We start from the raw sequence: 12,869 nt of genomic DNA on the forward strand, positions 1-12,869 counted from the left end.
GGTTTGCTATGCAGGGAAATGTGTGCCATGGTGGTTGGCTGCACCTATCAACCCATCACCTAGGTATGAAGCTCCACATGCATTAGTTATTGATCCCGATGTTCTTCCTCTCACTGCCCTTCCCTGACAGGCCACAGCATGTGTTGTTCGTCTCTCTGTGTCTATGTGTTCTCACTGTTCGGCTCTCACTTAAAAGTGAGAACATGTGAGGTTTGATTTTTTTGTTCCTGTGTTTGTTTGCTGAGGATAATTACTTCATACTTTAACCTTGTCCCTGAAAAGGACATGCTCTCATTCCTTTTTATGGCTGCATGGTATTCCATGGTATATATTTACCACATTTTCTTTATTTAGTCTATCATTGATGGGTGTTTTGATTGATTCCATATCTTTATTATTGGGAATAGTGCTGCAATGAACATATGTATGCATATGTCTTTATAATAGAATAATTTATATTTCTTTGGGTATATGCTCAGTAATAGGATTGCTGGGTCAAATTATATGTCTGGTTCTAGGTCTTTGAGGAATTGCCACACTGTCTTCCACAATGGTTGAACTAACTTACATTTCCACCAATAGTGTAAAAGTTTTCCTATTTCTCTGCAACCTCACCAGCATCTGTTGCTTCTTAACTTCTTAATAATCATCATTCTGACCGGCATGAGATGGAATCTCATTGAGGTCTTGATTTGCATTTCTCTAGTGATCAGTGATGTTGAACTTTTTTTCATGTTTGTTGGCCCAGAATTTCCTTAAGCTGATAAACAACTTCAGCAAAGTCTTAGGATACAAAATCAATATGCAGAAATCAAAAGCATTCCTATACACCAACAATAGACAAGTAGAGAGCCAAATCATGAATGAACTCCTATTCACAATTGCAACAAAGAGAATAAAGTACCTATAAATACAGCCAAAAAGGGAAATGAAGTTCTCCTTGAAGAGAACTACAAATCACTGCTCAAAGAAATCAGAGAGGACACAAACAAATGCAAAAACATTCCATGCTCATAGATCAGAAGAATCAATATTGTGAAAATGCCATGCCACCCAAAGTAATTTATAGATTCAATGCTATTGCCACTAAACTACCATTGACATTCTTTACAGAATTAGAAAAACTACTTTACAATTCACATGGAACCAAAAAAGAGCCCATAGAGCCAAAACAATCCTAAGCAAAAAGAACAAAGCTGGAGGCATCATGCTACCTGACTTCAAACTATATTGCAATTTTCCTAAAAAAAAATAAGTAAAAATAAAATGGGATTAGGCCTGACACGGTGGTTCACGCCTGTAATCTCAGCGCTTTGGGAGGCCAAGGCAGGCGGATCACGAGGTCAAGAGATAGAGACCATCCTGGTAAACATGGTGTAACCCTGTCTCTACTAAAAATACAAAAATTAGCTGGGCGTAGTGATGTGTGCCTGTAATCCCAGCTACTTGGGAGGTAGAGGCAGGAGAATCAATTGAACCTGGGGAGGTGGAGGTTGCAAGGAGCCGAGATTGAGCCACTGCACTCCAGCCTGGCGACAGAGTGAGACTCAGTCCCCAAAAAGAAAAAAAAAAAAAAAAAGTTGGGGGGGTGTTAAAATACAAATAAGAGTTTGTCACTAGTAAAAAAAAGGAAGAGATAGGTCTTGTAAAGCTATGTTGAAATTGGATGCTGGGTGAATGGCTAGGTTTCCTTACTAGCCAATTGTCTTAGTCAGTTTGTGCTGCTATAAAGGAATATCTGAGGATGGGTAATTTATAAAGGAAAGAGGTTTATCTGGCTCATGTTCTGCAGGCTGTACAAGAAATAGGGTGCCAGCATCTCCTGGTCAGAAAGTCAGATTGCTTCTACTCATGGTGGAGGGAGAAGGAAAGAGGTGTGGGCAGAAATCACATGGCAAGGAAGAAACGAGAGAGGGAAGGAGCTGCTGGACTTTTTTCAACAACCACTTCTTGTCACTCCTACAAGAATCTCACCAAGTCATTGATGAGGGATCCACCCCCATGACCCAAACACCCCCAAGCATCCCCCACCACCAACACTAGAGACCAAATTTCAACATGAGATCTGGCAGAGTCAAGCAGACCATATTTAAAGCATAGCACCAAGAGAGCAGTTTATTCTCATCTGCTTGGAGTAGGAGTGATTCAAGTTAAAAATGCATTTGTGGCACTGGAACACTTTTAAGTGTATTAAACGCCAAGTGTATGTGATAATTAATGTAAAATATAATATAACATAACTTACTTACAGTTATTGACTTCTGTTTCTCCTCACTCTAAACTGTCAGCATGCAGCTTTATTTCAAATAATAATCCTTCTAGGTATGCTCAATAAAAATTAATACCCAGATGACTCGCATGGAAACAAAAATTTATTCAAATTATCTCAAATTTTAGAAACTAAACTAAGATTGACATAGTTACGCATTGCTCTTGTAATTATGAGGTTGACACCAAATACACATTAATCAATCAAATAAAGAGTCTCAATAGTCCAAGATTCACATGACTAACTGAACCACCCTTGTACAAAATCATTCATTTTTTTTCTTTCGCCAAATATGACATCTACACAATCTATTTTGCTATTGTTTAATTTTATAAGAAGAAAGTAAGGTCCAAATTAGAGGCTTCTTTTGGTAAATTTTTCCACAAACATGTCTTATAGTAAAGGGCATTTTCCCTTTATCTTTTATCTGTATTTCTCCAGATGATCAAATTAGTTGTAAAAAAGTATTGGTTGTTTGGAGTAAAAAGGATGAGTGCCTGGAACACATGATCCTGAAAGAGAAAAATGTGTAAATATTTACATTTTCCAGCAAGAAATATTGTACTTGACTAAAATAAACTGAGTAGTTTACCAATAATGGTCTATTATCATACTAATATTTACTTATATGAGGAAATAAGAGTTCTTAAATTTTTTTACAAATGTGACATGATTTGTCACATATCTATACTCCTTAGAAGCTATCTGAGAATGTGAAATTGTTTTGTCCACACTTCTAATAGTTCCACCTCTATTTTTTCATCCCCCCCAAAATAATAAATTGTTTTTAAATTACAAGAATGCTTTTTAAAAAAAATATGTTTTTTTTTTTTAATCTAGTAAGTTCTAAATTACACTTTGATGCAACCTCTGGTAAGCTCTAAAACAAACTTATAGTCTCTATTTGTTGTTTTTATTTTCACTCTGGTAGTTCTACATGTTACCCCCATGGGGCAAAAAAGAACATTGAAACTCAGCACTATTTAACATACCAATTAAAAAGACACATTAAAAATTAGAATTATGGCCAGGTGCGGTGGTTCACACCTGTAATCCCAGCACTTTGGGAGCTGAGGCAGGCGGATCTCTTGAAGTTAGGAGTTCAAGACCAGTCTGGCCAACATAGTGAAACCCCGTCTCTACTAAACATACAAAAAATTAGCCAGGAATGGTGACAGATGCCTGTAATCCCAGCTACTGGGGAGGCTGAGGCAGAAGAGTCACTTGAAATAGGTAGGTGGAGTCTACAGTGAGCCAAGATGGCACCAGTGCACTCCAGCCTGGGCAACAAGAGTGAAACTCGGTCTCAAAAAAAAAAAAAAAAAAAAAAAATAGAATTAAAGTGAAATTACATTAAGAATTTTCTATTAATAACCATTCTTTTGGATAAGGCACTGTGGATAATCAATGTTTTGAAAAGGTTAGCCCTTAATTAGGAATTACATTTTAAGAGAGAACATTTATGAGAGCTCAAGAACAAGTTGATATTGAACTGCATTGAGCTGGTGTTTCTTAAGTTTGGGCTTTAGTTTCTACATTGATATCCCTGGTGACCTTTAGAGATCACCTTAGTTCTCTGGACTAGCTGTTTTGTAACACAGAAAACAGGAATAACAATGTCTATATTCTCATCTTAAAAATATAATGGATCTAAAATAGTGGTTGGTTTATTGATTTTACTTTTCTTCATTTCCCTCTTCTTAATAATAACTATTATTCATTGCTGACTATGTGGCTAGGCATTGTTTTAAGTATTTTCATAAGTATTAAAGTTTGTAATCCTCTGCCACATGTGCTAAGGTGAGCATTAATCTCATACCTATTTCACTGATGAGAAAACTAAGCCATGGAGATGTCAAGTAACTTGCCTAAAGTCATGCAGTCCATGAGTGCCAGAGCCGGGATTCAGACCTGGTAGACTATACTGTCCATGGCTTTTATCACTACACTTACTGTCTTTTTATTATTATTATTGTAGCTAAATTTTTTGAGCTAGGTATTTTACTAGAATGTCCACTGAAGCACTATTATAGCCTTATGAATTAAATCCTAACACTACTATTACTTTACACATGAAGAAAACCAGTTACAGCGAAGTTCATTATTTGCCCAACGTCACAAAGCAGCATCAGATTGAGCTCAGAGATTTGACTCCAGGAATTACATTTCCTGGACTGCTACACAAATATATTTCATTAAACAGCAGAATTAACTTGTTTATGTTCTGCTTCCCTTTACAAGGATTTGAGATGGCTTCAAAACATGTTGCATGTTGATTAAGAAGAAGGCATTAGTTTTGGATAGTTGTTGCAAATGTAAATATGGAAGTAGCATGACATGGTTCAATAACCAGTGGAACTGAGAGACACGGGTAAAGATATAGTAGTATCACGGTTCCATTCCAACTGCCTGTAAACTGACGGCAGTGACACTTGCCTTGTCAAGAGTCATACACATGACTTCAACTCACATTCAGTTGGCCAGAACTAGTTGCATGACCTCAATTTGACTGTGAAGAAAAAAGGAAGGTATAACATGTGTTTAGAAAGGAGAGAGGAACCAGGAATGATGAGTATTAGTGATTTCTAGGATACTTCATCTCTATTATAAGAAAAAATAATACCCATCTCTTAGTTGATTGCTTGAATTTAATGTATATGACATTTAATGTATGGTACATATAGTAAGTTGACATCAACTCTAGTTCACGTTTCTCTTGAAATGTATCTATTCAAAAATGCATAATTACTTAGGGAAGCCAACTAGTTAAGATACTTGGGTTTAAAGTTTATTTTTTCATTTCTTCATATGACTTCTACTATGCCTCATAAGCTTCTATAAGTAAAAAAAATAATTACATTTATTTGGTATTTACTATGGTCCAGACACCATGTGTTAACTCATTTTATCGTCACACTGGCTCTATGATGTGAGCACGATTTATTATGTCTACTTAGTGTATGAGAGTACTATCAACTGGATCATTTGTTTGAATTACTGTGAATAAAGCTGTAAAAAGAGAAGATAATTCTATAGCACATCTTGAAAACTTCAGTAATACTGTTGTTGTTAACCTATTTTAAAGATCTGAAAAAAAAAATCAGCATTTAGTGGACATTTACTACATGATAAACACAGTGCTCCTGCTTTAAATTTGTGTTGCATGTAACCTTCACATAAATTCTCCTGGATAAATACATTAAGCTACATTTGACAGATAAGAAAGATAAGGCATATAAGACTTCAAACCTAGAAATATGTGTATTTGTACATTTAAGGATGAATGGGATGGTTGATGATTAAAATATATTAAAAATGTATTCCCCAAGGATGTCTTTGAAAGAGTTGAATATGGATGTGATGGTGTTTATTGGTTGTTGCAATTTAAAAAACATCTTTCCACCTACAACGGTTTGCTTTGCCATTTTAAATCAAGTTGAACCATATATTCATTTATCTTAATTTTACTTGCTAAGCTTTTAACTGAGACATAGAAATTAGGTAAAGATATTAAGTAGAATAATGACAACAGATATTCATATACAATTGAGGAGAGAAAATAATTACTATTCAAAAGGACTATTCCGATTTGTCTTGTCACAGGAGGGATGACACATATATAGTATACAGCAAAAGCTTAAGATGTTCTTTTTGAAGTGTTCATTGACTTAATCATTAATAAAAGTTTCATGAAGCCAAGTTATAATTCATGAAATACTTTTAAAACACAGAATTAAACAGTTGATATTATTTTCTGTAAAAACGTGTGCTAGAAAGAGTGAAAATGTTGCCTTTCATTATATCAACCTTCATATCAGCTATTAGATTTAAAATAATGTCAAATAGAATAAGCTACAAGGAGCTCATATTATCATTTATTTATATCTTCATACCACTTTAAATGTTCTAGATTTTTAAATTTTCTTACTTCATCTGAGCAATGTATGATATGGTCTAGTACTTTTTATTCATCATGAACAAAAGATAAGAGAAATAAATGTGAATCGATGCACTGAATATTTTAAATTCAAAGAAAACACTGGACTAATCATGTATGCACACATGTGTTTGTGCATGCATATGTGCACACTTGTGTCTGGCAGAACAAGCACATTACTTATGATGGCTGTATTCAGTGTGGCTCATTCTCCACTTTCCCCCCAAGTTATTAGAAATCTCTAAAAGTAGACTGTGTATGGAGCCCTTAATAATCTATTGCATATAGCTAACAATGACACTTCACTAATTTTATATAAAAAATGCATCAAAATGTTTGTTACAAAATGTGTATTTATTCCTGCAATTCTGTAAATATGCTCTAAATAAACTATCACTAGCCTATAAGGATCATCAATGCTTATGAGTTACTTTTCACATCATCAGTTTCATGTAAAATAAAAATACTGTAAAAATGTATACACAGGATAAAGTACTCTTAGCAGCTGTTTCATTAGTTAGAACATTTTTGCTAATAATTTTGATATTTTGGTTCGATGGATTTTTTCTATTAAATGATTGGCAGAAATACAGAGTTTGAATTGGGTCACATATCATTTTGATCAATATTAAAATGTTTCATGTTTATTTTAAACTTAGCTTTTTTCCCTCAATAGTATTAGGCAGAATTACCATCCCCGAGAGGCACAACAATAAAGCATCATTAATTTCCATATTAGATTTTGGCATAAAAGGAACACTTGCTATTTTATTTTTATGTTTCTTCTACTCATTTTCTCTAATGTTTCAGTTTTCAATTTGCTGTGATTCCGAATGTCTTGTAATTTTTGAGTTGCATGTGTGCTTTCTAAATAACACAGATGAGAAAGATAAGAGACTATTACAGACTGTATTGTATGACTTTATACCTATGAATCAGATTTCAATTTAAGAAAGAACAAACTGTTGAGATACTTGGATTCTTTTTAATTAAAATGTTAAGATTTGGGGTTTCTATCAAGGACTCTCATTGGGGGATCAAAATACCTCATTTCTTATTCAAATTAAATCTAGTAAATATCTTTCTTTGGTTTATTCCAATGGAGATTATAGCCATATTGTATTACGGGCTAGAAATAAATATATTGCCTGTCTTTACACTTCATAGTTAGTTTGTTCATTAATGAATATCTAGTGTGTAGAATACTGTCTGATTTACAGTAGCTGTCCAATATTTATATTTTGGGGGGATAAATGTATAGGCATAATTGTATTGTATGAAAATATTTAAAATGAATTAAATGATGATGAAAAGATCTAATATACATTACAAATAGAATTTTTATACACACACAAATATATAGTATACAAATAATTTACATAAAGTTTTATAGTGTAATCTTTTTTTATATTCTATTTGCTGTTGATTTAATTGCTTTCTTGGGAGTCTAAGAGACGCTTCTTTAGAAAAACAGCCTAACTTCAACATTACTGTATTTGTTATGTTACATTCATTTGCTAAACGTCTGTATATAATTTGTTTTTGTCTCTTCCCAATCAGTTATATTTATATACATTTGTTAAATAGACAAGGCTATCTGACCACTCTTCAAAATGCTGCTATAGAAATTTGGCCAAATATGTTAAGTATGACACCATAAAAGTGGGTTTTAAAATACAGCCTTGACAAAAATATGATCCATTTTACAATATTATGACAAATAAAACAAAACAAACCATCACCAACAAAAAAACATTTTTAACATACATTGAAAAATAATATTTAAGATTCCAAGAGCTCTAATTTTGAAATTCTAAAATTTCAGGAAACTCCCCTAGCTAGATTGTGATGCATTCATTTTAAAAATCAAAGACTCGATTAAGAAGCCTTCATGCTACTATATGTATTCCGGAAAAACCATTGAGGAACAGTTCAATTTGGTTATAAGATTCTTTATTTTGTAAACTATACATAAACAGTAAAAAAGAAAATGCATTATACTTTAAATATTACATAAAGTCAACATTAAAGTTTGTATTGAGTGTGTATAAATTAAATTGAAATAATTCATCAATTTTGCTTTCAATGAATTGTATACTGGGAAACCAGTTTACCCACTGTTGAAATTAAAGATACCAATATGTAACATTCAACAGGATTTTCCATTTTTATTATGGGCACAAAACCATTGGTCTGATATAGTTAAAAGTGATGGTGTGCCAAAATGTCTACACAATTAATTAACATGCTAACTTAAATACAGAGGTTAAAGTAATTTTTGCTACAGTTAAATCTTAAATGCTACTCTACACAATAATCATAAACAAGTCCACATGGCAATTATGTAACAATAGAAAAAAAGGAAGAAACATATCCCATTTTCTTCATTCCAGCAGCAGTACCTTTACTGTTATTAATCTGTTAATTAGGTGTGCTTATATATTGCGTAATATACTATATTGGTATGCATGCTAAAATCTTTCTATTTCTATTTTTGCAAGGCACCATACAATACGTTCTCTAGGTTTCGGCACTACTAACAAAAATAACATAAGTCTAAGATTAAATGCAAATTTTATCTAAAATGGGAAATAAAATGAAAATTAAGAATTTAAAATTTGACCTTGGGGCAAATGACAAACTTTGTAAAAATACGGTTTAAATCAATCTTTCCCTTTGTCTTCCTAATTTAAATTGTGAAACCTAAGTTGCTGGTCAGAAAGATAAAGAAATCTAGAAAGTCAAATAAATCATGTTATTAAAGAGTATTTTTAAAAATCTGCATGAGACTGCCATCCAAATTAAAATACACATTGGAAAGAACAACTAAATTTTTAATTTTCAGAATCCATGGTTTTCCATACTTGCCATTTTGTAAAATGTACTATGAGATCCAGAATAATTTCATAGTTAAAAACACCACTATTAATGTAAACACAATGGAGGACTCTACAATTGTCACTTTGTTTTTCTTGCCATGTGGTATCTCTCTGTTATCCTGACTCATCTAGGTCTAGCAAGATGCTACTTTGGAAATGCAATTAAAGCATGCATATTTTTCTTAAATCCTCAGGACCCAGGTCATTAATAATTTATTCATTTTAAATTTCACTTAGAATTATCTTTCAAAAAATTAACATGTACAATCCCAAGCACTGGCTGTCATTTCGCTTATGGAAGATTTACAAAGTTTGTTCTCATGAAAAATTTATTATAGTAGCACTTCAAAACTTTATTTTCTCTGACTAGACTGCATATGTATTTTCTTGTTGTGTAAGGAATATAAAAACTTAAAGCAAATCATTCTTATTTAAACATAAAGTTCTATAACTTTAGCTGCAATTTTTCAAATAATTATACAAAATATATGTGAAGTTTAGAATCATTTTGTTATTGGGGAAGAAGATAATTTTAAATAGGCTATCATTTTTGTAAATATTAGAAATGTAGAATTTATTGATTTCAACTGTCATCAATCAAATGTATCCATCATGATCATCACCACCATCATCATCATCCCCTTCATCTTCATCATCATCTTCAATTTCATCTTCATCATTCATAATATCATCTTCATCATCCTCATCATCAGTCCATTCATGGAAATCTCCACTAGCAAAATCTCCAGAGATCTCAAAATCTATAGCTTAAAAAAAGTGAACATAAACATTACCTTTATTTGACTGAATAGTGTTAATTAATGAAAGACAAAATCCTTACAAAAATTAAGAATATTTTTTAAAAAGTAATTGCTTTTCTATCTTATTTATCAAAGATAAGGAAAGATCCATTTTCTGGAAAATTACCACACGTTAAAAATCTATCATTTGTTAAAATGTATGTGCTAAAAGCAGAATCATTATCGAGGTGCGTTATGCAAGATTGATCTCAGCCCAGTTTTTATAGAAGTTCATGTCAGACTGTGCATTTTAATTTAAAATTCCTTCTACAAGTGTGACAGAAAAAGTGTCCCACCAAATATGCCCATTTCCTAATCTCCAGAACCTATAAATATGTTACCTTACATGAAAAAGTGACTTTGCAAATACGGCTAAGTAAAGGAATTTGAACTGGAGAGATTATCCTGAATTATCCAGGTGGATCCAAATTGTCACTTAGGTTCTTAAAATAAGAAAATGTTTTCCAGATAGAGTGGGAAGGAGCTAGGACTACAGAGGAATGATGAGAGACGCAATGTTGTCGGCTTAAGATTAGAGGAAAGAGTCCATGAACCAAGGGATGCAAGCTGCCTCTAAGAGGTGAAAAGGGCAAGGAAATAGATTTTCCCCTGAAGCCTCCAGAGAGGAGCACCATCCTGCTGACATGTTAATGTTGAGCTTAGTGAGACCTGTGTTGAACTTCTGAGGTAGGGAACTGTAGGATAAATGTTTGTTGTTTTAAGCCACTAAGTGGGAATTTGTTACTACAGCAACAGAAAACTAATATTTTACAAAATATTTTAAAAATAACTATTAGGCCGGGCACGGTGGCTCAAGCCTGTAATCCCAGCACTTTGGGAGGCTGAGACGGGCGGATCACGAGGTCAGGAGGTCAAGATCATCCTGGCTAACACGGTGAAACTCCGTCTCTACTAAAAAACACAAAAAACTAGCCAGGCGAAGTGGCGGACACCTGTAGTCCCAGCTACTCGGGAGGCTGAGGCAGGAGAATGGCATAAACCCGGGAGGCGGAGCTTGCAGTGAGCTGAGATCCAGCCACTGCACTCCAGCCTGGGCGACAGAGCGAGACTCTGTCTCAAAAAAAAAAAAATAATAATAATAACTATTAATATTTATGGAGGCAATAATGCATATACATCTTAGCACTCACCGCGTATTGACTTTTCAACTTCTCCAATGCTGGTGTGGATTTATTTTCTACTCTTTCTAATATTTTATTCTTATAATTCTTTTGTATCTAATTATAACAAATCCAATTGATGTAATTCAAGGTTTATAAATTGGTTGATCTCACAAGACAACACAATAAAATTCCCATCTTAACTGAAGAAAATATTGTTTCATTCTCCCACTTCATCTGCTGTATTAGTTATGAAATGTTAAGAAAATTCAGATGTCCACATTCCGAAAACAATGTTCCTGTTCACTTAAGGAACTCGTCTCCATATAATTTTTATTTACAACATAAAAAAGTTATGTATCCATCATTGTCATCAATGACAACTGAAGTAATTTAAAATGCAACTACTTTACAGTACATATTACAAAGATGTGTTCCCTATATGTAAAATTTATGTAAGACAGCTACTGAATCCTCTTTCTTCCTACTTAAATCTAATTGCATTGGCCAGGTCAGCAAACAAAACTAAGCTATTAAAAATGTTATGAACAAATGGATTCAGAGCAGGAATGTAAAGATTAAATGAGATTACTTTTATTGTTTATCTTTTTTTCTTAACAGTCTTAGTTTATTAGTCTAAAATTTGCTTGAAGAATACATCTAAATACTTTCTAAAATGCAAGACTAAAAAGTACTTTATTTTCATTTATGATCATTTATATTAATTAAAACACAATGAATCAATTCCTGGGGTGTGTGTGTGTGTGTGTGTGTGTACAATGAAGTGGCTTTTGTCATGAAAACTGTCTATAATACAAACAAAATTACATTTGCATTCTAGAAAAATGTTTTATGAAGTACAAATGGTACCACAATGGAAAGTTTAAAATGCATGTATGTTATGTTCAACTAATTGTTACATTCTATTTTAAACATATATATAAAAAATGCATGCTCCTAAAAAAGAATTTGAATATTAACTATAATTCCCTTTAAACAATGAAATTACATTTTCCTCACTCAAGTACAAGGAAACATGCTCATATAGCTATAATTTATGAACTTTTACTTTAAAAAGATTTGTATTTCTTTGGCTGGTTAACCCACATATTCCCTAAGTCACCATCTCCAGAGGTATTCAGACAAAAGGGTGTCATCTGAAGACATGATAAATAGAGTTTATTGACTTGCAGTAGGATGAATGAAAAAGGTCTGCTTCAGCTGAGAGGAAAAGAAGTATCTCAACCACTTTCTGAATATGAAGTAGGAAAGGAACCCAGCTTTTAATTAATCTCTCTAGAAAATCTAAATTATGCAATGACCACTTATTATCTATCCAAGTTTTTAACATGCTAGGAGTAAGTTTTTTTGTCACTTCCTCCACCCTATATATTCTATAGTCTTTGCATAGAGTAAGTCCTGATTAAATGCTTGAACAAATGAATGAGGCTCTAAAGCACTTAATTCTGTGCTTGGGAAATTATGAAATAAGTAACCCTTCTCCTTACCACAATCTGCAACACCATTTATTCTGGATCCCATGACTTCATTTCCATATCTGTCAACACACCAGCACTGTCCAACACTGCCATGGCATTGTGTTGGCTTATAGTAACCGTCTTCATCACACAGGGGGATATACTGTCCTGTTGAAACAACACACAGGCATACAAACACACACATGTAGTTTATGAATAAGCTGTGATCCTTTTTGATAGGCACCAAATTATGCATTAATGCATTAAAGACATACACATATGGAGTGTCCACTATATTCCAGGATAGATACCAGTGATGCCTCAGAAGAAATCAGGGAAGTCTTTTCTGTCATGGAGCTGGCCATTGCCACAGTGAATTGCTTAT

The 12,869-nt window shown here is 33.2% G+C and overlaps 1 protein-coding gene across 2 annotated transcripts in view; it reads right to left on the minus strand.

Annotated features, from left to right (window-relative positions):
• Nucleotides 1–8,142: 8,142 nt before the first annotated feature.
• The window catches only part of SPOCK3 (SPARC (osteonectin), cwcv and kazal like domains proteoglycan 3), a 490,780-nt gene continuing 486,053 nt past the window's right edge, over nt 8,143–12,869 (minus strand). For both annotated transcript variants that reach the window (XM_033215626.1, XM_033215625.1), the window contains 2 exons: nt 12,515–12,652; nt 8,143–9,852 (listed from right to left, as the gene is read on the minus strand). In XM_033215626.1, coding sequence (XP_033071517.1) covers nt 9,683–9,852; nt 12,515–12,652 — 308 coding nt within the window. In that variant the 3' untranslated portion in view covers nt 8,143–9,682. The remainder of the gene's footprint in view (nt 9,853–12,514; nt 12,653–12,869) is intronic.

This window comes from Trachypithecus francoisi, unplaced genomic scaffold, assembly GCF_009764315.1.
Source record: "Trachypithecus francoisi isolate TF-2019V2 unplaced genomic scaffold, Tfra_2.0 Lachesis_group1, whole genome shotgun sequence".
In the NCBI taxonomy this organism is placed as follows: Eukaryota; Metazoa; Chordata; class Mammalia; order Primates; family Cercopithecidae; genus Trachypithecus; species Trachypithecus francoisi.